General features: G+C 43.5%; 2 protein-coding genes across 9 annotated transcripts in view; one reads left to right on the top strand and one right to left on the bottom strand.

Moving 5' to 3' along the window:
* Nucleotides 1-3,096: 3,096 nt before the first annotated feature.
* LOC117200828 (N-alpha-acetyltransferase 50-like) lies at nt 3,097-3,590 on the bottom strand. The gene has a single exon (XM_033425457.2). The coding sequence runs from the start codon at nt 3,462-3,464 to the stop codon at nt 3,177-3,179; it is 288 nt and encodes a 95-aa protein (XP_033281348.1). The 5' UTR covers nt 3,465-3,590; the 3' UTR covers nt 3,097-3,176.
* Nucleotides 3,591-5,200: 1,610 nt separating this feature from the next.
* Nucleotides 5,201-25,030, top strand: part of DCUN1D4 (defective in cullin neddylation 1 domain containing 4) — a 68,905-nt gene continuing 49,075 nt past the window's right edge. For 2 of the 8 annotated variants that reach the window (XM_033425452.2, XM_033425451.2), the window contains exons 1-3: nt 5,201-5,358; nt 24,082-24,152; nt 24,328-24,367. In XM_033425452.2, the coding sequence (XP_033281343.1) occupies nt 5,334-5,358; nt 24,082-24,152; nt 24,328-24,367 (136 nt within the window). In that variant the 5' untranslated portion in view covers nt 5,201-5,333. Of the gene's footprint in view, nt 5,359-5,669; nt 5,824-10,743; nt 10,865-19,108; nt 19,228-24,081; nt 24,153-24,327; nt 24,368-25,030 lie in introns of those variants that run through there. The other 6 variants (XM_033425454.2, XM_049709167.1, XM_033425453.2 and 3 more) reach the window with 6 other exon arrangements.

Genomic DNA, 25,030 nt, shown 5'->3' with positions numbered 1-25,030 from the left:
CCAATACGATTTTAATCCAGGCCATCTAGCTCCAGAAAGCCTAGATTCTGCTTCAGAAAAAAATGGCAAAAGTGCTCCAAGGCTAAAAAATGGCCAGTGTAGAGGTGGTTCCAGAAAGTTCCATCTGTTAAGGTTTTTTTATACTGGGACACACGTTAGAGCCCCAGTGGAGGCAGATGAAAAAAATGGAAGTCTCTTGAATGTGCATTATAAGGCCACATGACAGAAGCATATCAATTTTATGAAGTAACCAGTAGTGACTGTTACTTGTTTAATAGTCAGTGTTCTGACCTCTAGTGTAAGAGCAGAGATTGTCCTTTTTGGTAACAATGAGGAAAATGTCTACTTCTATGCTTTTTCCTTTAACCTGATAATTGGAAGCTGACTATATGCAGGTGTTGAGAAATGAAACCAACATTTTTATTACCCTAGTAGCATCTGGCAAGTGGCTATTTGCAAAACTGTTCTATGTATATATGTGAAAAGCAACATATGTTATAGTGACATATGTAATTAAATTAAGAGCTGAAACTGGTTCCCAGTAACACAGGCCTCAGTGGTTAAAAGGTTAATTCCAGTAGGCTGAAGAGGCTGCCCCCTCTCACTGATATATATTTATTACATTTAGTAGGACCTCATTAGATACTCTGGATAAATAACCTCAATAATAATATACCATGAAGTAGACAGCTGCTTCTGAAATAAGATCAAAAGGATAAAATAGATAAGAAAGGTGAAGTAACCTGGAAATAATCTTTCTGACTCATATTTTTCATAATATATATCTACAAAGACAGCTTGAGTGGCTAGATATTCAACTCCAGAAAAAGGCCAGGTTTCACACACTATCTTTTAAAAGCACATTCATATCCATATTATTATATCCTTATAAATAAATCTCTCACGTATGTAGGGCATATATTAACCTGATTACGAAGAGTGAGAACTGAAGCCCAGCATGAGGACACTATATAACACAGGGAGTTTGGCTACTTAGGGGGCACTATTACTTACTAGGTGAGTGGCAAGTTATTGAAGTTCTCTAAGCCTCAGTTAACTTATCTGTAATTTGAGGATAATATTAGTACTCCATTGGGGGTGTTGTGAAGTTAGGTGGAATAATTAACAAGCAAAGCACTGTAAGAGTAGAGCTTATCACACTGGAAACATTAAAAAAAGCCGTCATCCTTTGGGTCAGCAAATTGTCAGTTGGTTATGAGTTTGGAGAAATAAAGCATCCTGATCTCTATGGATATATTTACTCCTCCCCCCACCCCCCATATCCTGGAAACCCACTTAGCTGGACTTTTTGTAACTAGTGGAGTTCTACACACTCTCTCACTGTAATCTGAGGCTGAATTAATTCCTTCCTGCAGTTTGTTTTCTCATTCTCTTCACATCTCCACGGGGCACATTTATCTATTTGTCTGAGCAGGCCCAACTTTATTTCAGTCTTAAGGACTGTGCCATTCTCCATTCTGTAACCCCAACCCTAATACATGCAGGAAAAGCAAGCTATAATGGAATTTGTGGAATTTGGGGAAAAGTTCTAAAATTTTATTAAAGAGCACTGCTATTCTTTCTCACTAGACTCTTCCATATCAAATTTCAATCTAGGCTTAAGGTATTTAAAAATACATGATTAAAATTAATGTTGGGCAACACATAATATGGAAAGATTCCAATTAAATTAGGTATCGGTTGACACAAAGTAACTTGCTTTAATATTACCTTAAAGCAGCAACTGGGTGAAGCAAAATGGCATAGAGACTGCATTCCCAAATATCTCTACCCACCACAGTCCCAAGACAATTATTAACTTTTTTCTCCAAGGATATGAATATAAGTGCACAGAAGCGTAACATTATTATCTCAGTAGACATCCCCACAGGGATCGAGTGATTTGGGAATGCTACCAATGAGAAAAAATAGAAATGTATTATATATTAAAAAAATTCCGTACTGAACTTCATAAAAAAGAAGGCAATATTCCAGCTCTGAAGTACAGAATTTGAAGTAGATTGATATCTTTCAAAAGGAAAGGGAGAGTTGTTTCCCCACCTTTGGAATTTGAAGCCTTGCTAATTGGACAGTGCGGTGCAGGGGAAAGACCTGGTCTAGGAGTTGGGATACTTGAGTTTAATTAATGCTTTGCTATTAACTAGCTGAGTGACTTCGACTACATGTTTAACTCTTTTGGACCTCAAGTTTCATATTCCTAAAATGAGGAAGTTGGATTTGATAATCTCCAAAGTTCCTTCGAGATTTAAAATTACACCTTACAGTCAACATTCAGTTCACTTTGAGGAAGAGTTAACTAGTGCCTACTATTTGAAAGCACTGTACTAGGTGCTAGGGACATAAACATAAATACAACAAGCTTCCTACCCTCAAAGGTTTATAATCTTATAGATTATTAAAATGACAGGGTAATATTTGCAGAATATTATGCAGTCATTTAATTATACCTGTTTTATTACTCATAACACATGTGGGGCAGGGAGGCTTAGCAGACTATGAGCTTTGCCTCTCAATCCTCAGGCTATAGCCAACTCACTAGAAAGATCTGAGTAAATTACTTTCTACATCGGTTTTTTTCTTTGAAAATAATCATACTGACCCTGAAAGTGATGCTGGAAAATAACAAAAGTTGTATATTCTATACATTTTTATGGACCACATGGGCCAGAGGAGTGTTGGGTGCTGGGGCAAAACATCTGGCAGGTACCTCATGTAGATTAACCATTATATACATTATTATACAGTTTGCTGCAAATAAATCAATATAGCAAATGACTACCTAAAATTAATTGTGGTCTTATTTTAATTTAGAGGTCTCAAGAAACAAGTCCATTTCTGTGCAAAATAATGTGTCTCAGCCCTTGAAGTACCATGATAAGCTGTAAAAAGCCATACAAATATTACATATGCAAAATATTATAAACTTGTATAAACTATAAATGTTTCCTAGATGTAGAATAGGTTGAAAACACAAATGGGGTAAAGAATGCAGGAGCAGTTTTTCTGCTCAGACTAAGGACAGACATGCTGACAATTAGATCTGCCCCAAAAGATCTAATTTGTTTTTTTCAAAAGAAAGGGGTGGAGGGGGGAATCAATGGGCCTCTCTTTTATTTGGCGACAAGCAAGTGCAAGAAAGTTCATCTGTAATTTGTTCAGTTGTCTATCTTTTGCGTATCTGTGTTCTGGCCGGAAGGGACTTTGAGGTTTTTCTGCAGCACAGGAGCATCAGCGAGCTCTATCCTCTTATAGTAGTTCTTCTTTGTCTCAATAATCTCAAAGCCAAACTTTCTGTAGAAGTCAATTGCAGACTCATTGCTGATCTGGACATGCAGATAGATGTTGTCAAAAGTGCCATCTTTTTCACAGATGTTTAAGACATGATTTAACATTTTAGTTCCTATTCCTAGCCTTCGGTAAGGTGCCGGACATCCTAGTGTCATGATGTAAAGTATCTTCTGATTCTGTGAATGATCCACCCTTCAGCATACTGCACCTACTGCAATATCATTGAAACAGGCAAGTATTTCAGAGTCCAGAGGCACCTACCCACCTCTGCAGGGCCCAGCTGACGCTCTGTCAGGTTAAAGGTCACCAATGATGAGATGAGATTTTTGTCTTGTCTGAACTAAACCTGAAGTGGATAAATCAGGTTCAATTCTGAGAATCTATGATTTGATGAAGTGATCCATAAGTGTTTGAATGACAGAAACATGATAGATATAAAATTATAAGGATGTAACTTATTAATGAGACATTAGGGATTAAGAGGGATGGAGTATATTACAAGGGGAGTGGTGTGGGACAGAGGAACTGGTTTCATCTTGTTCTTTCAAATATGTTGCTTTTAGCCGTAATATTTATGCCCTGATTTGAAACTTAAATTTCAGAACCCTGCAAGTCAAAAGCCTTGGCTGTATAAGTCTAAAACAAAAACGACTGTTTTGTTACTGGTCGTTCTTAGTGTCATCCATCCTCTGAGGCAGGAGGGTGGATTGGCCCCGCTGCAGGATGGCGCAGGGCTTCTGCATATAGAGAAGCGGTGTTTGTGTGTTGTGGCTGGGATAGGAGGGGGACAGTCCTCCGTTAATATCTCAAAATATCATTCCGCTACAATAATATGGTTGAGTGTGATGAGTTGGTTTGAAAGCCTTAAGAAAAACTGGTCGGAACTCATGAAAATGGTGCGAATTCTTGACTTAGGAAACTCAAATGGTCAGAAGTCACCTAAATTAACGCCTTCCTCTGCCAAATAACAGCCAGTTTTGTTTTCTGGACAGTTTCTTGGCGTTACTGACTTATGCGCTTACGCTAATTGTCCTTTGAGGGCTGGTTACTTGGCCCCTGGACTCGCCGACGTGCCAGACTGAGCCCGAAGCTCAGAGGGTGGCCCTGGGTTTCCTGCACGCTGTCTGGGGGAGCGCACATTGTGTATCACCGACAACGCAGCATTTGAAGCCTTTAGAACAGCCCATTTGTGATGAAGGAGGAAGAAATGTGCTGTCTCCGGAAAAGTGCATTTCGAAAACGAGGAGAGGATGGGCTGTTGTACAAGAAAGAATTTGTTCCTCACCAGAGAGTTTGCTGGAAATGAAGACGCGGCGATGCTTTATCCAGTTTCTAGCTGTACGAAACGGCTAGCAAGAGAAGTCCCAGTCCAAGTTCGGCGCGGACTGGGCTCCTTCAGAGAGCGCTCGGAGGCGTGGAGACAAGCAGGAGACTCCGACGCGTCGCGCCAGGCGCGAGGGAAGAGCTGATTCCCCTACTCTGTGCAGCGGGATGCAAGCCGCCCCAACTGCTCTTCCCCTGTTCGGTTCTTCGGGAAACACTTCGCGTGCTTTGTTTCAGACGCCAACCCATCTTTCTCGGTTGGTCTACAGCTCCACCAATCCCGCCCGCCCAGGGCGGGGCCTCAGGGTCAAGGTGGACCAATTCCCCAGCCTCGCCCCTACACGCGCTTTCGGACCCCCGGGGCTGAGTGACAGTGGTCGGGTCCAACCTGCTCTCCCAGAACGTGGCCTCCGCCAGGGGCGTTAGGGAACGAGGCGCCGGAACCAATCGCATTGGACCTAGGGGGGCGGGGCCTCTTTGCCAGCTCCAGACCGGCGCTCTCCGCACTCCCTTTGCCAAATGAGAGATGAGGAGGGGCGGTCGTTCAGTCAAGGTTCAGCCACTGGAGGAGGAGAGGTGGGCGGGTCGGGAGTGCCTGGCGGCGGGTCCTCAGCTCCCAGCCGAGGTGCGGCGAGCCGGTGGGGGGACCGCGAGGCGAGCGCGGGAGCCTGGGCGGCGAGCGCGGTGTGAGCTACCCGAAAATGCACTCGGATGCCGCCGCTGTCAGTGAGTAACAGAGAGCTAGCCGGCCGGGAGCGGGCGGCTGCCAACACTCTCTGCTCATCTCCCACAGTCCCCGCTCTGCGCCTCCAGTCCCAAAACGCACCGGGAGACCCTGCCCGGGAGCCACCCCTTCCCCTCCCGGGGCCAGGGCGGGCGGTGACGCTGCGGGCGGCGCGGGGCGGGGGCGGGCGTGGGGGGAAGGGGCCGGCCTGCCGGGGGAGGGCGGAGGTGAGGGGGGTGGGGACTGGCTCCATTTCAGTGTTGGGGGAAGGGGGGGCGGGACGTGCGATGAAGGGCCGGGACCAGAGTGTCCCGGGTGAATGGAGGTGGAGGCGGCGGCGGGCGCTAGCGAGCAGGGCTGGGGGTTGGCACCGGCGGCGGAGGAGAGAGAGGGAGCGAGCGAGCGGGGCGCAGGGGTGAGGATTTCCTAGGGGCCGAGCGGTGCGGGCGGCTCCGTGAGAAAGGCGGGTGAGTGCTAGGGGAGCGCGGGGGCGGGGACAATGGGAAGAAGGGCTGGATGGCGGGGGTGGGGGGGGGAACAATGGGGTGGGGGATTGGGGGCAGCGGCCGTGCGGGGCAGGAGGGCGGGCGAGGAGATGAGGGCTGATGTAATGGGAAAGCGAATGGTGGGAGGGATTGGGGTGTGATGGGATAGTTGGGGAGTCCGGCGGGCGGTAGGGCCTTAAGAAGCGTGGAGGGGTAACTGGGAGTGGTGAGAGGAGGCAGACGTCGGGGTAATAGGATGGAGCAGGTGTTGGGAAGGTAGGGTAATTGGGAGTGGAGAGGAAGAAGGTGGGGAGGGTTTGGGGTGACGGGTTGGAGGTAGGGGTAGAGGAGGTGCAGTGGGGGTGAAGAGCTGGTTGGGAGGGAAGGGAGGTTGGGAGGGGCCGGGGCAGGGGTAAAACTGTCTTGTCCAGATTCGGTCCGCGTGGGGCTGGGGGGAAGGTGTCAGACTACGCGTTTGGGGGAGGTGTATCTTCCCCCGGATTAGGGCCGGGTTCCTTGAGGGGGAGCTCTGAGGTTTGGGGTGCTTGGAAAGGAGGGGGCGGGGCTGAGGTGGAGGAGGCGGGGGAGGTGCCCAGAGGTTGGCGCTGGCCGCGGTTTCCCCCGAGCGGCGGGAAGCGAGGTCAGCGCTGGCGCGGGCTCTGGCTGCGGGAGTGGGAGGCGGGGCAGGGGAGCGGGCTGCGGGTTTTCCGTGGCGGGAGACGGAGGGGTCGGCCCTGGAGGCCAGGAGCGTGGGGCGGAGGGTGGTCCCTGGCGGTCCGTGGATTTGGCAGTCTGTGACGCAGTTGTCTAATTTCTGGTCGTCAGGTGTGGAGGCTGGTGCCTCGGGACCCGCTTCCCTGTCGGGAGGGTCGGACTACAGGCCCCGCGCAGCGCCCGCGGGGCGCGACCTCTCCCAGCCTTGCGGAGAAGGCGCTTTAGGGGTTTCCCTTAGGGTCTGGCTCCAGTCGCCGGGTGTGAGGCGAAAGGCAGTCCCGCGGAAAGGGGAAAAGCAGTCCTGCGGCATTCTGGGACTTGTAGTCCGGGCCGCGGTTGGGTTGGGTGCACGTGGGTAACTGTGGAAACGAGTCCCAGAATGCAGCGCGCCCCTCAGAGCTTCCCAGCTCTGCTAACTCGTGCTTTATTCCCCGCGGACTCGAGCGCGTTGTAGGGCGGTGCTCCTGTCCCTTGGGACCTTCTCCCTGTGTTAGCGGCTGGGGGAGAGAACCAAGCCAGACGCAGTCCTTTCGCACTTAGGTTCTTGATCCCCGAGTTGACTATTTCCCTCTGCGTTTGGTGGCCTTACTTATAGAATAAATGCTTGGTTTTGAACCATCTAGTCCATAGGTTGTGGAAAAACGTTCAAGATGCAACACAATCTAAAGCAGCGTTTAGGATGGTGTATATTTGTGGCATCCAGTGTATATAAACACTAGGTTAAAATGTTCCATCTTAGACAAATCTGGGAATGCAGTGGAGACACATGTAAACCTTGTGAAGATAGTATAAATTATGTGTTTGTAGTTCTTGGGCTGTTTGGATTGCCAAAGGAGAAGGGGACTTTTGGAAAAAGGATGGGCTTGAAATGAATGACTGTTGGAGACGGCTTAATGGAATTGAGGGTGGACATGGTCCCATTCATTTAAGCCAGCGTGAAAATGTGAAGATGAGGGAAGGGTATATTTGATGTCTTCAGTTTTCAAAGAAGCATGGGAAGCAAATGAGACTAGAGGAAGGTAAACTCAGTGCAGGACCTTAAGAGGTTTCCATGTTTTTTCGTTTCTGTTCTTTAATATTGGAAACCATCCATTTAGACTGTAGACTCTCCAAACATCACATCCTTTGCCAAGTTTTCTTTACCATTTATATGCGATGACTCCAAAACCTGTAATGATGAACTCAGAGATGACAGAGTATTTTTATGTGTTGTATAGGGTATTTTGAAACTGTTGGTAGCATGGTCACTAGAAGAGTATTATGATGACCCTAATGATAAAAATTTTACCAAGAAGTCCAAAGATTTGGAAACTGGTATGGTTACAAATGAACTGAACTTGAGTACTTGTGTGATTTTATCAGGAAAAGATTTATATCTATTTTATATTTTACTTAAGCTTATGGTGAAATACCCAGGAAATCCTTTGTGATATGTAACATGGTCATGTTTGTTTGTTTGTTTTAATGTGCATGTATCACTGGAATTTGCTCTTGTAAAGGGTGAAGTGTATGAGGTTGAAAACAAGAGCTGTACAAGATGGTGTTTTTAAAGAAAATATTAGGCTAGTCATTTTTTTCCCTTTTCTTTTTTTTCAGTTTCATCCCAAAGGGCAGGTGCCCTATACACACACAACACTCCCTCTCCCCCAGCCCCCAAACCCTGGGTTCCTGTACATAATCACCTTATACTTTCTGCTCTGGTTTTTAGGTTCCTCTTTGATTTTTGGCCTTTGGGGAGGTTCTGTGTTTTCTTATGAACAAAATTTTTTGACTGTTTTAAACAGATGGTTCCAACTTAATGATGGTTCGACTTTACACTGGTGCTAAAGCAATATGCATTTGATAAAAGCTGTACCTCGAATTTTGGATTTTGATCTTTTCCCAGACTGGTGATGTATGATAACTCTCTTGATGCTGGGCAGCAGGCGGCATCCCGTCAGACACAGCAGCTCCCAGTCAGACACAATACGCTTATTACCATTTTGTACCCAGACAACCCTCCTGTTTTTCACTTTCAATACAGTTTTCAATAAATTACCTGAGATATTCAACATTTTATTATAAAATAGGCTTTGAGTGAGATGATTTTACCCAAGTATATGCTAAGGTAATAAGAGTTCTGGTCATGTTTAAGATAGGGTAGGCTAAGCGGTTATCTGTAGGTTAGGCATATTAAATGCATTTTCGACCTAGGATATTTTCAGTTTGCAGTGGTCTTACTCAGGGTAAGTGGAGGAGGATCTGTACTGGTAAGAATTTTCAGGTTATCTTGTCAATAACGTTGCCAGGAAAGAAAGCCCCTCATTTTCTCCACTTCAGAGGATTTCTGTACTTGTACTCTTTTCTTCCTCAGTTCTTGCCTCCAAGAATTACCCCTATTAACACTTGATCACATTTTTTTCAAATATTATTTATCATTATATCCTTTTCTCTTTTCATCTTTAACTGCTCTCAGAAGCTCTTATTAGCTTATTGCTTGCTTCCTGACAATAATATATGCTTGCATTTTTCTCATCTTGATAATAACAGTCTTGCTTAGCAGTGTAAAAATCATGGTTTCAGAAACTGACCTCATGATGACTTTTGTTGTATCAGTTAGGATGCCTCTGGCAAATAACAATATTCGATCAAACATGGCTTAAGTAGTAGAACTTATTATTGTTAGCAAGAAGTTTAGTGATAGATGGTTCTAAGGCTGGTGCAGAGTCCTAATGATGTCTTAAGAATCTAGGCTCTTTGTATACTTTTTCCTCTCTTAGTATTTGGTTTATCAAGAGCCTCAGGCTCATTGCCTCATGTGTGCAATATGGTTGCTGCAGCACCAGACATCATGCCTATGTAAGAAAAGGAGGGAAGGAACATACTTCCTTACAGTTTCTTCTTAACAGAGTGGAGTCTTTTTCTCACCTTGGTGACTTCCTCTTTAGTCTCACTGGGTAGAATTGACCTCATGCCACTGCTAGTTGTGAGGGAGGTGGAGAAAGTGAAAGTCTGGCATTTTCAGCTTCTGTTGTGGGATGTGGACTTTGCTAGGGTGGAAGAAGGGTGAGGAGAATGCTCTGGGTTAGTAGCCTGCAGTTATTTCCCTGAATCAGCTACTTTGTCCAGTTGTCTCTGGCTTAGACTCAGTTTTTTTAATCTGTTGATTTATTTTCTATTTCATTCTAAAATAGAGGTGACTTACTAAATATAGATAAAATTCTGTCGAGAGAAAAATACAGATTTACAGGCTACACATAAATGCTTGCCGTATGTTAGAAATGGGCCATATATTTGGTTCTGAGCTTCCTAGTAGCCAAAATAAAGAGGAAAACAAGACCAATTAATTTTATTCATTTGGTTAATGAAACTGCAGTTCATTTAATAACCCAAGCTGGAAGCTTAGACATTTCTCATCCTCTTTCCCTGGTCAGTAGCGAGAGAGAGGCTGTATCTCTTCCCATGCCTGTCCTTTCTTTTCCATACCTATTGCCATTGCCCTAGGTCTGATCCATTCTTTCTTATGTTGTAATAACCAGTAATCCTTTTGCCAGGCTCAGCCTCCTTTTTATCCTCTCCATCACCAGTTGAATATCTTTGTCCTTACGATCCCCCTACTCCAAAACCTCAGAGGCTCCTAGTTGCTTACTGAAATAAGACTCCTCAGAAGCTGGGGTTGAACCTGTTCTGTAGTTTAAGCTCAGTTTTGAATTCCCCCAGCACTGCTCCCTCCCCACTGCCTTCAGTGCTACTTCAGTGGGAGTTTTGTGTTCCTTGTTCCCTCTCTTGAAGGCTCTCTCCTTCCATTGAATCTCCAAAGACTGTTTACTTCTGTTCTCAGTTTTATCTTATTTAACAGTAGCTGCTTGTTCACTTATTTGTCCCCTCCCCAATTAGATGATAAGCCCCCTGAGATCTGGGATTGTGTCTTACTTAGTAACCACTTTATGGTCCAGCAGAATGCCTCGCTTAGGACCTCAGATATGTAATGAATTGAACTTAAATGGTCAACTCTTGAGCAGTTGGTGAACTATCTGGAAAATTTTAATGTTTCCTCCTGCTATCCTGCATGCTTCCGAGGTGTCTTTCATTGTCTTTAGATTTATCTTCCAGGCATACAAACTTATGCTTATTCATTCTTTGCCCTTTTTTGACAAAGTTGTCCTGTGCAAACCAATTTAAGTAATATATATGTTTAAATACATGCAGATACCAGTTTTGAAGAATGTCTGTGGCATGGAGCAGTTCTCAGAGAGGGAGCGGAGTGCTGGTGATATGCTGAGGGGCCGAGAGCGTGCGTGTGAGAGTACGTGCGTCTGCTTCTGACCTGGTGTGTAACAGGCCGCCGAGGTGGGGAAGGCTTGGGCAGGGCTTGGACGGCCTGGATGTGTCTGTTTTTCCCCTCTTCTTGTTTTATGACCAGATTCTGGTCCAAAGGGCTTATTTCTTAATGTTAACAATACATTGAGGCTCACTAAAGGCTTGCTTTCTTTAGAAAGTGAACTATGTTAGTTGGAGGTGAAGTTTCTGAGCCTCTGATGTTAATGCTAACATCTCTTCGTAAGTGGTCAGCTTAAATTAGAGTTAATAGCTTTCCACAGCTTATTCTTTTTTCTTATTCTGAGATTCAAGTTAGGAGAAGTACCTCTTGAGGGTTATTCTGTTAAGCAGAATGTACATTTAAAAATATTTGTGGCTATAAAAGAGGCTATAATTTGTGGCTTATGTTTTAAATAGAAAAAGTATTGAAATTTTAAATAGAATCATATATTTTAGCAATTGTTGCATGACTGTTTCAGATCTAAGGATCTTTTTTCTATCATGTTCAGTATTCTAGTAGACAAAGTGCTGCTTTAGATTTTAATTGTTTTTCTTTTAATCAGAAGATGCCGTTAATGAGTTATTTTCCATCTAGGAAGGTAGGCTTGTAGTTTTTGAAACTACTAATTAATATATTGAGTAAAACACTAAATGATGCAGAAGAAGATCCCCACCCTCCCCAAATAACATTACCTCTGGGTATGATTTTTTTTAGTTCCATCTTTAAAGATATTTTCCTTGTGAATATTTTTTGAAAACCTTTCATTACTTGCTGGCTGTATCAGTAGTACTTGCAGAGATGGTGTGTCATCCATCTGTGTCCATCATGGCCTTTGCCAGTCTTCGGGGCCCAGGCTCTTCCTCTGATTGGGGAATTCTTACCATCAAAGGCAGAGCTGCCCAGATACACCCACACCAGGGTGTGAATCTGAAGCTGAAGGCAAGACATGGGAAGAAATTGGAAGTGCCTGGGGGCCATTTAAAGAGGATGGACAGTGGTGACCGCTGTTTCTAGAGGCCGTGGGAGCTGCAGTCCAGGCAGGTCCAGGCTGTGTCAATGGTGCACTCTGCAGTATGCCCTTAGGCATTATTTTGGTTGTACAGCTGATGTGCTTGGTCCTCTGGTTTTCCTAGAGATTCTGTGAACTACCCAATAACCTTTAAAAAAAAAAAACCACTGTTCATATAGCTAGTTGGTTTCTGATGCGCACAACTAAGAATTCGGACAAATCCAACATCCAGACCCGTCTTGGGTTGGTACTTGGCCGAGGCCCTTGTGGAGAAGAGCAGTGGTCTGCCTTTCCACCCTGGTTGGTCTCTGTTCAGAGTCCAAGAGTACTGGCTCGAGGTGACCCAAAAGGCTAAAGGGGGACACAGGCAGTGTCAGTCGGAGCTGCCTTTGCCAGTGGTCAGGCAGGACTCTGAGGCACGCATCAGTCACCCCACCGATCGCACTCTATGGAGCTCTTACTGCTGTCTTTGCCTGATTCCATCTTTGTCCCCCCACCCCCTCCCCAAAATTCTTGAGAATATTAGGTATGGAAATAATATTGGTAGAATATTTTGTTTATCCAAAATTATATCTGACAGTCTTAATTGCTTTTTAATTGACTTTATTGAGTATAATTTACATTCTATAAAATTGTACCCATTTGATAAATACGTGTGTGTGTAACCACTACTATAATTAAGATATAGAATTGTTTCATAACCCCTTAAAGTTCCCTTTATCCCCTTGCAGTCTGTACTTCTCTACCTCCCACCACAGTTTTTTTTAAAGATTTTTTTGATGTGGACTATTTTTTTTTAAAGTCTTTATGGAATTTGTTACAGTGTTGCTTCTGTTTTATGTTTTGGTTTTTTGGCCACAGAGGCATGTGGGATCTTAGCTCCCCAACCAGGGATCGAACCCGCACCCCCTGCATTGGAAGGTGAAGTCTCAACCCCTGGACCGCCAGGGAAGTCCCCCACCACAATATTTGGCTTTTAATATATATCATCTTAGGCCTCCTCTGTGTTAGTTGATGATTTGTCATTTTGCTGTTCATGGGGATAGTACAGTATAAAAAGGTGTAATAATCTCTCTCTGTCTTTTTACTGAACTATTAAATCCAAAGAAAAACTATCAGTGCTATATAAATTATAAATCTGGTAATTAATACTTTACCACATAGAATGGGCTTGAATTAGATGACTTGTTCCCTTGAAAGATTTTCTAGTGGATGGCTTTTCTTGCTTCTCTGTGGGCCAAAGGCATACAATGCTAGGATTTGCTCCTTGGATACCACGATTTCTTTTAATTGTTATCTGGGTCAGGCTGAGAAGCAGGAAAGCATAGTAGTTAAGCGTGGGCCCTGGTTCTGGGTTCTGCCTCTGTTAGTTGTGTGACCGTGGGTAAATTACTCAACTACTCTGTATAAGCTTCAGATTCGTCATGCATAAAGAATACCTCCTGTATGGTATGGAGTTGTTCAGTCAACAGTGTTTATTGAACACCTACAACGTACCAGGCCGTCTTCTTCATCTGTCATGAAGTTCCCCTTCCGGTGTGGGGGAAGATGCAGATAACAAGCAGGTAAATCATGTAGTATGTCAGATGGTGAGCAGTTCATTTGAGAAAACTCAAGCAGGGAAGGGCAGTGCACAGGTGCCCCTGTGTGTGCAGGGGGCAGAGGAGCAAGAGCAGGGACGTTGTAATTGTACGAGGCTCGGTCAGGGAAGGCCTCACTAAGAGGGTTGTCGGGCAAGCCCTGGTGGAGGTGAGGGGGCATTCCAGGGAGAGGGGACACAAATTCGGAGACTGAGGAGGGGAGCAAGGCTGTAAATGAGGAACAGCAAAGAGGCTGGTGTGCTAGGAGTAGAGTTGGGGACTGGGCAGAGAGAAAGAAGTAGGAGGCAAGATCAGAAGTGATCCTGAGCATTAAATTAGATAGAACACAAAGTATTTAGAGAAACGCTTGGCCCTTTTCTAATGATTACTGTGTAATGACAATTCCTTCATTAGGCTTTAAAAGGAGACCCTTGAGAGGAAAACAGGTTATAAGAAAGAAAAGAAGCAAGTGAAGCGTTCCCTCACTTAGTCACTCACCAAACCTTTTTTCTTGCTGCTGGGTGCTGCTGTAACAGCATGACTGAGCCTGGTTCTCGTGTTTAAGGAGCTTCCTTATAGCAGGCTTAGTGGTGGATGCAGAGAGGTCCTGCACAGTTGAAGTATGGGGCAGGGCAAGGTTATTTGGATGCCCAGGGTGCTTTGAGAACAAATAGGGAGTCATTAAAATTATACTTCAGGGAAGGGTTAGCTATTGTCATGTGGGTTTAGCTTTTGAAGTTTTATTATGTGAAGAAAAAGATGGGTGTGTGCCTGAGGGGTGAGGTGGGAGGGTGCTTTCCAAGCAGAGGGAACAGCCTGGCAATAGCATGGGTGTTGGATAGGCCAGAGCGAAGGGAGGCGAGGTGGAGGGATGGTCAGGAGCCACGGGGGAAGGGCTGAAAAGAGGCACCAGGGAGGGTTTATGAGTGGAAAGGAAGTGAGGGGAGAGAGAGAAGTTAGAGGAGGTGGGGCGTGGGGAGAGAAGAGGAACAAAGTGGGATGGAGAGGGGAGGGAGTGACACATGTTTATATGCAGTGATTATTCTTGGGCTGCTCCAGCTGCCGTGCCTGCGTTAACTCATGTGATCCTCACCACAGCACTCTGAAGTACGTTACGTAGGTACTGTTATCATCCCCACTTTCCAGATGAGGAAGCTGAGGTACAGAAAGGTTAACTAGCCTTCTCAAGGTCACACAGCTGATAGGTGGTGAACTGAGATTCTAACTCAGGCATTCTGACTCCGGGGTTTAGGTTCCCTCCACTGCCTATGAAATAATACTCACTGTTTTATCTGTGCTTTTCATTTAATCCTTATGGTAACCTGGCAGGTATACTGGAATTCCATATTTTGTCACTGTTATCTTTGTTTTGCAGTTGGTTCTTTTCTTCTTGGAATGGATCCCAACAGAATAAGGTGTAGGATGAATTCCTCCTTTCCCACTGCTCTTCTTCCCCTCATTTCTGCCATCTCACAGTGACAGTGGGCGTTTAAAAATGGATTCTCGCTGGGCAACTGATTGTGGCAAAGAAGAGTATTTCCATACTTTTTCTTTACTCACTAATGAAATAGTCATTTTTAGTCTTAGATTTTATTTTAAACAGACATTTGTATTAAGCACTTTTTAAACACATAATTTTTATATATAGGAGATACCTAACAAGATTGCAGAAAAGCCAGAAAGCTTATCTTTCAGTAGAGCTACTAATGTAGTTTTTGCGTAACATCTTTGAAATGATTCTCTTTCCTTTTCCTGTAGTTGAGGGTGAGTTTAAGTCTTTTTCCCCTTTAAGATCTCTTTGTACAGATTCCATTCCCAAAATTATTAGACCGCAGATTACTTGTTCTTAATTAAACAGGAAGCTGAGAAGGAGTGTTGTACATTCAAGTCCAGGCAACTGGCTATTGAAGTGAGAGTTTTAAAGACCTGTCCTCTTGTCATCCCTTCTGCCCCGTCTTTACTCTTTGATCTTCTGGGTTCAGTCTGTCTTAGTCTCTTCTATGTTGAATAATAATAGGGATTAAAATAATAAACCTTCATTAGTGCACAGTATGGGCCAGCACTGTGCTGAGTGCTTGGCATGCACCGTCTCAGGAGTCCTCACAAGCCCTTGTGAGGAGGGGCCTGCTGTTCTGGTCTAGTGAGGTTGGGTTATAGGCAGGGCCCTCAGCTAGGACGCCGCAGAGCAGGGACTCTAACCCAGGGCTTTCCGAGGCCAGAGCTGCACTCCCGTAAATCTGGCCTCTTCTGACATTAGTGAGGTGAGAGGGTGATTTTTACTCTGAGCGATGGAGTGGACGGATCTCTGTTCTTCCGTGGGTAGGGTAGGGTGAAGAGAGTGAATCTAGGGCCCTGTGTACCTTGTCACGGTGGGAGAGCAGCCAGACCGGCTGTCCTGGAGTGGCCGACTCTGTTGAGATGACACCACCAGCAGGCACAGGCTGTGCAGTGGATGACGGGTGCTAGGTGGCACGCCGCCTGTCTTGGGCGGGTGGCTTTTCTCCCAGCCGCTTCTATAGGTCCTGTGAGAGTTAGGAGGAAAAAGCCAGCAGCAGTGGTGTGCTTGGTTGGTTTTAACTTCAGATCTTGTGTTCCGTGAAAGCGCCGAGTCACCTGTGATGACCTGCTCCCTTTCCTTGTCAGTTTTCCCCTTTCCATGCTCACCTTTTTGGCTTTGTGCCTTATAAATAGCAAATATTTATTGATGAGGAGAATGATATTAACACCTTCCTCACTGCTACTTTGCTTCATTTGGTTTTCACCTAGCTTTTCGACCTTGAAAAGCCTGCATCTTGATCTTTTCTTCTCGCTGCAGGGCTTGCAGTGAATGAGTTGAACTCCCCTCTGGCCTGTGCTGAGACTGTGATGTGGGTATGGATTGGCTGCGGCAGGCTGGGGGTCGAGGCGAGGGTGGGGACGGAACTCTCCTCTCTGGTTGCGCTGTAGAGGCACCTGGACTGCTTGAGAAGCCTTTGACAACCCCACTCCTGTTTTTATTTAGTTGGTCTGGATTGGGGCCCGGGCCCTGGCAGGTATTCGCACTGCCCAGGTGACTCTGACAGCGACTGGATTAATGCTCAGGAGCTTCCTGGGTGCTTCCTGGGTGCTTGGGGTTTGGTTTGGGCTGGGGGGCAGAGGACTCCAAAGCTGCGGCTGCCCCCCTCGGGCCCTGCCCTGGGTGGAGAGCACAGGCCACCCCGCTCGCTGTGCAAGTGAAGCAGAGTGCCGCGGAGCTGCCGCTCAGGTGCGCCTGCCGTGTGCCAGGCACCGTGCTGGGCACCTTGCGGCACGGGTTAGTTTGATCCTCAGAGCGTCCTTAGGAGGCAAGCACTATTATCATCCATTTTATAGACCAAGAAATTCCTACTTCTGACAAGTTAGACAGGCGTGTGGTATGAAGCTGACCCACAGCCTGGCTTTTGGTTTTTTCCTAGCTGTGGAAAACTCGTTTCGGATCTTTGTGTTTTAATAATTTGGCCTCACATGTGAATATGTTTGTTTTAACGAGTGAGATGTGTACTTGTGCCATCTCACATGGCTAAATGATGATCAGTTGGTATGCAGAAGTGTAAAGTGGTGTCTGTAATCCCAGTTGAAAATACTACTTTTTACAGCGTCAAAAGTAGACTTCATTTTATGGTAGATTTTGTCTGTCAAGTTATTTTGAGATAAAACTCATTTCTAATGACCTTTTTTACTTAAAATTGCATTTTGTACTTGTCTTGTAAAATGACTTATACTCTGTATGCTTGAGCTCGTGTATAGATCCTCCCTGACTTGTAAGCTGAGCCCCTCTTTACACTCTGGCTTCTGTAACCTTCCAGGGTACTAAGCAAATCGAATCTCAGCACTTTAAACATGCTCCAGTCTCGCCATCGTAAAGCCCAAACTCAGCAGTCCCTCAGTCCCCCACCCGCACCCCAAAAGCCATCACTGATTTAGTTCTTCATTTTCATTGTCATCAGAATGTATTTATTAGTACATATCTGTGCATAGTGCTTATTAAAATTTTTTATACCCGAGAGCATTGCTCACTGATTGGCCACCTGGAGTTTAGCTAATAATAAAATACATTTGTGAATCTTTAGGGACAAGAGGAAAGAGGTGTACGTAATAGAAATAATATAGGCGTTGTGTATCTTTTCTGCACCATCTTTTCTCCAAAAAGGAAAGAAAGAAGTTGGTAGGTTGTTTTAGATTTTACCAGCTTTAGTATCTTTTTATTTAATATTAAAGTTCTCTAACTTTGTGTGCTTGCTTATTAACAACCTTGGGTGGGAAATGCTTTTTACCCCAGATGGAGTGTGAAGATACATGGACACTTGCTCCCATCAGAAATAAGCTAGAATGGAGGAAGGGGCTTTGGATTGGGAATTAGAAGATGTGAATTATCCCCAGCTTGGCCACAACTAGTTACCTGACCCTGCTTGGGCTAATTTTCGTAGCTCAAGGAGAATTTTTGAGACTTGGACAAAAGGACATGAAATGTTGAGCTTCCCTCTCAGCACCTAAAAGCAATCTTGTTGGTTTTCCTCCCAGTACCATCACATTTTTTGTAGAGGTTAGTTCTAAAGTCCACATGTAAGGTGAAAATCACCTGTATTAAAAATATCACTGGAAATACTTTCAGAAGGTGCCCCTCCTCAGAGGTTGTCTCCAACACAGCAGTTCTTTCCTCTAGCGTTAGGACAGGTCGCAGGCTCTTCAGCTGAGCACAGTTGCAGCAGCTGGCTTATGTTTAGGGACTGTGTTTTATGAAGAATACATTTCTTTAAATACTTGACTCATACAAGGTTGTGAGATCCACGTGGAAACTGAGCCGACCCGGTGACCTTCAGATTCCTGTTGCCCAGCTCCCACTCATTAAGTAGAGGCCTTGAGGGCAGTTACTGGGACAATTGACTTTTCTTCTCTCTCCCTCTTCATTTTGCCAAGCAATTGAGTTGAATTTGTGTGAGTTGAATGTGGATGTCCTGCAATCCCGTTGTACTCGGGATGTCTTCCCTCCACTTTTGCTGCCACAGTCTACCTTAAGACCCTAATCATTTCCCACCTCAGCCACTTCCAGTAGTCTTCATGAAAGGCCGCTCTAAATCCAGGCCACACACCCGCCGTAGGGAAATTTATCTAAAAAACTGATTAAAACACTTTCACGGCACCCAGGCTCACAGCAGTGCTTCTCAGACTTCTCCGCCAGCGTTCTGCTATGGCAGAATTAAGGACTCTCTGGATTCTGGGAGCGTAACTTGGTCTGGTGAAATTTCTTTCAAATTTTGTGCCATAGTCATTTTTTTGTTTTCATGTGAAACACTTGTACATGTGAAACACTTGTACATGTGAAACACTTGTACTTGGATTACCTTTGAGTAGGACTGATGCTGCTTGAATGCGCCATGTTTATCTGTTACATTTGCATACCCTCTGATGGTCCAATTGGAAATACAAGTCCTTAGGAGATTAAACTCTCAAGCAGGATTCAGAGCTGCCTTTTTCTGACCTTGCCTGCCTTTTGAGTCTCCTGATACCATGCTGCTTCTCACATATGAAGATCTAATGGTGTGAATGCACTGAAATACCCTGAACATATTGAATTTAAGTCTTGATGCCTCTGTACCTGCATTCATTTATTCCTTGAGTATTTATTGAGCACCTGATGTTTCCCAGGTATTGCTTTAGGTACGAGGGATACAGCAGTGGACAAGAGCAAGCACGTTCTGGCCTTTGTGAAGCTTACATTCTAATGCAAGAGGAAGATGACACACAAATATGACATATATGACGAGGTACTAATGCCATAAAGAGAAGTAAAGCATGGTAAAGTGATAGTGAAGAAGGGGTCCTGTTTGTTGGGTCTGGCAAGGTTCTGTAAGAAGGTGATATTTTAGTGGCAACCTGATTAAGTGTGAGAGCAAGCCATGTTATTATTAGAGGAAAGAGTGCTCAATGCAACGAGAATAGCATGTGCAAAGGCCCTGAGGTAGGAGCATGTTTGGAGTGTTCACAGAATAGCAGGAAGCTCACTGCAACTGAGAAGAGTGAGCAAGGGGAAGATGAGTAAGAGACGAGATTGGGTACACGGGTAGAGGCGGAATGTGCAGAGAGAGCCCTGAGTCCATGATACGGAGGACTTTTCTTTTGCTTTGGATGCCTTCCCCTTCCATGCTTTGGGTGAAGTTGAAATTAATTTTAATTTGTTCCACATGTTAGTTGGTTGCCCCTCAGTTTGCTAAATAATTATCTCTTGCCCATTGGTTTGAAAAAAAAAAGGCAAAAGATTTATTCGATCTGAAGAGAAACCAGAGTATTACATTGATTTGAAATGCCAGTTAATCATATTAATTATATGTGTTTATACATACTTACAAACATACAGACATATGTTTATTAGCTCTCTTCTGTTGATTTGTATTATAATTATAATTACCTCTATACCAGGCATTGGCAAACTACAGCCCATGGCCCCAGTCAGGCCCACCACCAAGTTTTTATAAATAAAGTTTTATAAATAAAGTTTTATTGGAACACAGCCACACTCATTTGCTTGTGTATTGTTTATGGCTGCTTTTGAGCTACAATGGCAGGGTAGTTATAACAGAGGTCGGATGGCCCACAAAGCCTAAAATATTTAAGATTTGGCCCTCTGCAGAGAATTTACCAACCTCTGCTTTATATTATGTATTGTCTGATAGGGCAAGTTCTTCCTCATTCTTCTTTTTCAACAATTTCTTGGCAAGTCAAGCACGTTTGTTCTTTTCAGATGAACTTTAGAATCAATCTGCCAAGCTTGCCTGACTCCCTTCCTTTTCCCCCACCTCTTTTTTGGGGTAGGGAAGTGGGAGGCAGGGAGAATAGGAATTTGACTGCATTTAATTAATACTTTAGAAAAGGGTGAAGTGATCGCCTTACAATACTGGATCTTTCCATTCCAGGAATATAATATCTCTGCATTTTTGTCTTTCAGGAAACTTTCATTGTTTCTTCATTCGGTTGTTGCATGTTTAAGTTTATTCCTATGTGTATTATTGCTTTTCATTGCTGTTGTAATTAAGATCACCTCCCAGCTATATTTAACAAGTGACTATGTCATAAAAGAAAGGTTTGGATTTTTATGTATTTAAATTGTTTCTGACCCTCTTATGGAAGTAAACTCCTCTTAGGACTCTTAATTCTGAAATTTGATTCTTTTGGTTGATGGTCATTGTCTGAACTTACCAATAATTGTTTTATTCCTAATATTTATGTCTCTGCCTATGTTGTGGGATTATATACCAAGAGTAGTTTGGGGGAAGTGAATTTTGACTCTCATTGACGTTCACTTTCTTCCATTATGTAGGTCACAGCAAATGGTAATTATGTAAAAACCCAAACAAACCAACCAAAACAAAAAACCCCCGGAAAACTTTATGCCCAGTCAGCATTTGTTGATCATTTTTAAGAATGCCCAGAAGATAATTTAGGCAGACCATTTATCAAGCAGGCTATGCCTTTCTGCAGAGCCATTTGTCGCTTTTAATACAGAATGTAGGGTTCGCATGTCACACAGGAGAGTCAAACCCAGTGACTACTGTGGAGGGCCTTTTGATCATGGACTAAAGTTGACTTAACCAAGCATTTATACTTTGGAATTAAAATATGAGCAGAAGGAGATTTTATGAATGAGTTAGTACTTTCCTAAATACGTTCTCTGTAAAGCATTTGATCTTTATCCTTAACAGCTATTCCTAAAGGATGTGAAATCTATTTTAGATTTCAAGGTCTCTTACTTGCCCTGAGCACTGAACAGATGAACCGTAAATTCAATATGTGTTAACCTTTGTGGGTTTATCTTTTAATGCCATTTTGGTCTTTTTTTCCTGAATTTGTGTCTACTCCCCAGCTTCTTACCTTGGTGAAACTAAAGAAGAACTATTCTGTTCATGCTGCTGTTCCTTTTCTTTTTCCCTTTCTTTTTGGTGAAGCGATGATAAGGTGGTTATGGTAGTAGACGCCGGATATGGAAATAGAGAATTGCTGACATATATTATGTGACTTGTGAAATGAACCTTGTTGCTTGTGTTATCTGTAAAGTGAAGCTTCATGTATAGAACCTGATCTTAAATGCTTTTGTATATTTTTTTCCACCATCATTATGAACGTCAGTTGGTGGTATATGAATATAGATAGAAATGCCATCATACACAGTAGAGATGTATCAGGCCACATGCCTCAGTCACAGAGGGAGCTCCAACTTTGAGATCTTTGATGTGGGGCTTGACTTGGACCTGCAGAAAGTAGAAACCATTGTAGATAGCTGTGTGGTGTGGAAAATGGTATAATCGAATAGTGTGATAATTGATGTCTTTTATTCGGCACTCACTGTGATCCAGGCATTACATTGGCTGTCTGCCACATCTAGGCATTGTAATCTCACTTCACAACTGAGGACGTTGAAATTTAGGTTAAATAACTGGTAGGCCTGAGATTCAAATTGACTGTTAGACTCCAGAGTCAGGTTGTAAAGCTCAGTGAGTGGTGTTTTGGCAGAAACCGTGTGTGTGCGCGCGCGCGCGCGCGCATGTATATAGAAGGATTTAGCAGTTTTGTTTAGATTCTCCTGTGTGAATCTTGACAGTTGAATTAACATCAGGGTGGTATGGCATGAGTTCTGGAGACCTCATTGCTGCAATGATCTTTGGCAAACCCCTCCTGTGTGGCCTCAGTGAGAGAGAATCTAGACCCTTAAATTTTCTGGTTTTGTTTTTTTGGGGGGCCCAGGAGCTTAATTAATATTTCAGGATGTTAATGTAGTATATCATTTGTCTTCCAAATTTTAAATTGGGAGAGTACAAAAAGGGGGTTTATGGCTTGGTCGTAGGTGCCAGGGGAGGGGGGCAGTGTAAGATTAAGCTCCCCAAAGCCTTTGCAGGTCAGGAGGAGGCTGTTGCTTCTAGTTTTAGAGCCCCCTACACAGCTTTATGAAATAGAAGCATAAGTAAATAAATACACACACATGTAGACACTCGGATAACCCAAATGGTTTTTAATCCTTTTCTGTGCAGTCGCACTAATTAAGATGGAAAATCAAGGTCTGTGCACATTATGTTATCATTTACCTTAAATATGGCTAAACCATTCAGATGCCAAATAATTAATAATGCAAAAGAGTTAACACATGTCTATATTTGAGGCCCTGCTCTGGTTGCCTCTCAGCCAACAACTCTGATTCTTTGGACCATTCTCGGTGGCTGTGCCTGCGGCGTGCATGTGCCAGAGCCGTGCATGTGCACATGTACACGTGCAGCCCGCTGCTCCCGGCAGCGGTGTGTGCATGTTAGGGTCTCTACTGCCTGCTGGCCCCTCTGCCCTCCAGGCCAGCCTAGACCTGGATTCCTGGCACAATTTAGAAAAGAAAGTGAAGCTTTCTAAATGCTGACAAGTCTGCTTGCTTTCCAGATTCGGAGCAGCAGCCCAGAGAGTCCAGCCCCAGCAGAGACAATTCGTGCTGTAGTGTCCGCGCTTTGCATCTGATATGTGTCCCACATAAAATTCCAGTGAAGGGAGATTATTTTCTTTTTTATCTGAACGGCATAACTTGGAAAGTTACAGTATCTTTTCAAGGTTATTTTCAGACTAACCTTTACTAGTCTTTATGATAGTAAAGAAAAGGAACTACTGTAAATCTTGATGTTTTATGAAAATACTTCTGTTGCTTGTTCAAATATGAAATTATTCAAAGACTTTTAACCCATATTCGCATAGCCTAATATGTAGGCAAGCATACTTAACTTTATAAAAAACATTTGAAATTGGAGATTCAAAAGCCTAACAGTTTAACTTAAAGTTTTATGTTGTGCAGGATTGTATGATGGAGCAACTTAATTCGTCTTGTGTGTGTGATTCATTGTGCAGTTATTAGAGATGGCATGTGGAGACAGTCTTTGATTTGGCCATGTTTCTCTGTGAGTGTGAGTTCTGCCTCTGTGTTTCTGGTTCTGTGGCACATTTTACTGTTGCCATGCAGCTAACTATAGACTATACATCCCAGAGCCCTGGCCTTCCGAACTGGGAGCTTGCAGGATAGTCCTTTGATCTGTCTGTGTTTGTTAAATTAGGAAGGGGAGGGGCTTAGATTCCATTTCTGCTCTATGTTATATAAGAGCCAACAAAATAAGTATATTGTAAGAAATGCCGAATGGTTGAGATGCTTTCCTATTATTTTCTTGCCAGGAGCTTGATATTGTGCTAGTAATTCTGGGGAAGAGAAAGAGAAAGTGAACAAGTTTCATTTGAGATCTGTCTTCTATTTTTGTGACTTGTTTAATTTGCTAGCATTATTGATATTTTTCTTTTAAGCTCAAGTTTATTGCTGATAGGCTATTATAACTACTGAAGTATTTTTGTTTTACCTTACAATTCACATGAAAATGTCATGAACTTTATTTTAACATGTGGTTGGGAATTTAATTGTCAGACTTTATTTCTAGCAGATAGGTTGGTAGTTGCATGTTGTATCTTATTTAATAAGTATCAAATTAATGGAGATAGAATTCAGTTGTATCAAAGCATTTGTTTATCTTCACTTCTGAGCTTTCTTTTTTAATAGTCTTTTTGCAATATGAGAAGTAAATGACACTGAATTTTCCCCTTTTCTTTTAAAGACTTTCAGCTGAACTCTCATCTCTCAACACTGGCAAATATTCATAAGATCTACCACACCCTTAATAAGCTAGTAAGTCAATCTTTTAAAGACAAAACTACCAGCCGTTTAAAGTAGTAGTTTTAAGTGGATTTGATAAAATTTAGATTATGGATATTAAGATATCAGCTGTTTATGAAAATATTGAATTTTAAAGCTTGCTGTATGGTATGTGATTTCTTGGTAATGATGAACATATTTCTTGCAGAATCTAACAGAAGACGTTGGCCAAGACGATCACCAAACAGGTATCTATAAATGCTAACACTACTTAATTTTAAATAAACTTCCTAATATAAAGTTATAATGCATTCCATTAGCAAGTTGTTACTTGGTTGAGGATTGTTCTTCAGGGTGTATGGAGGTAGCCATCTCACAGCTCCTTCCCTGGAGGACATCTGTTCTAGGGCTCTGGTTTACAGAATACTTCAGTTCCTTTAAAGGGGCTGGGGAGTCTCCCCAGTGATTTCAAAATAATCATTTCTCTACTGAAGTGTTTAGTTTATACTAAAAAGTTGCTACAGTTGTGCAGTTTGGAAGGTATTGCATAAATATTTGTTGACTTGAGATGTAAAATGAGTTGATAGGTCGGTAGGGGCTTGTGTGTGTATGTGTTGTATAGGTCTTGAGGATTTATGAATGGGAAAACTGAAAGTTGATAATTGTAAACAGTTCTCTAGCCCTGTGGTTCTCAAACTGTAGCTGGCATTATAATCACGGAGGTGGGGGGTAGTTCCAATGGATTGCTGGGCTCCACCCCCAGAGTTTTTGATTCTGTAGGTTCGGGGTGGGGCCCTAGAGTTTGCATTTCTAACCAGCTCCCAGATGATGCTGATGCAGCTGGTCTGGAGACCACACCTTGAGAACCACTTCTCTAAACTGTAATGATCATAAAGTTCAGAAACTTGCAC

This window comes from Orcinus orca, chromosome 4, assembly GCF_937001465.1.
Source record: "Orcinus orca chromosome 4, mOrcOrc1.1, whole genome shotgun sequence".
NCBI classification, from domain to species: Eukaryota; Metazoa; Chordata; class Mammalia; order Artiodactyla; family Delphinidae; genus Orcinus; species Orcinus orca.
The sequence above is the reverse complement of the archived record's forward strand: the minus strand, read 5'-3'. Positions and strand labels throughout refer to the sequence as shown.

Coding starts and splice junctions, on each gene's coding strand:
- LOC117200828 (XM_033425457.2), bottom strand. CDS start 3,464: ATGACACTAGGATGTCCGGCACCTTACCGAAGGCTAGGAATAGGAACT.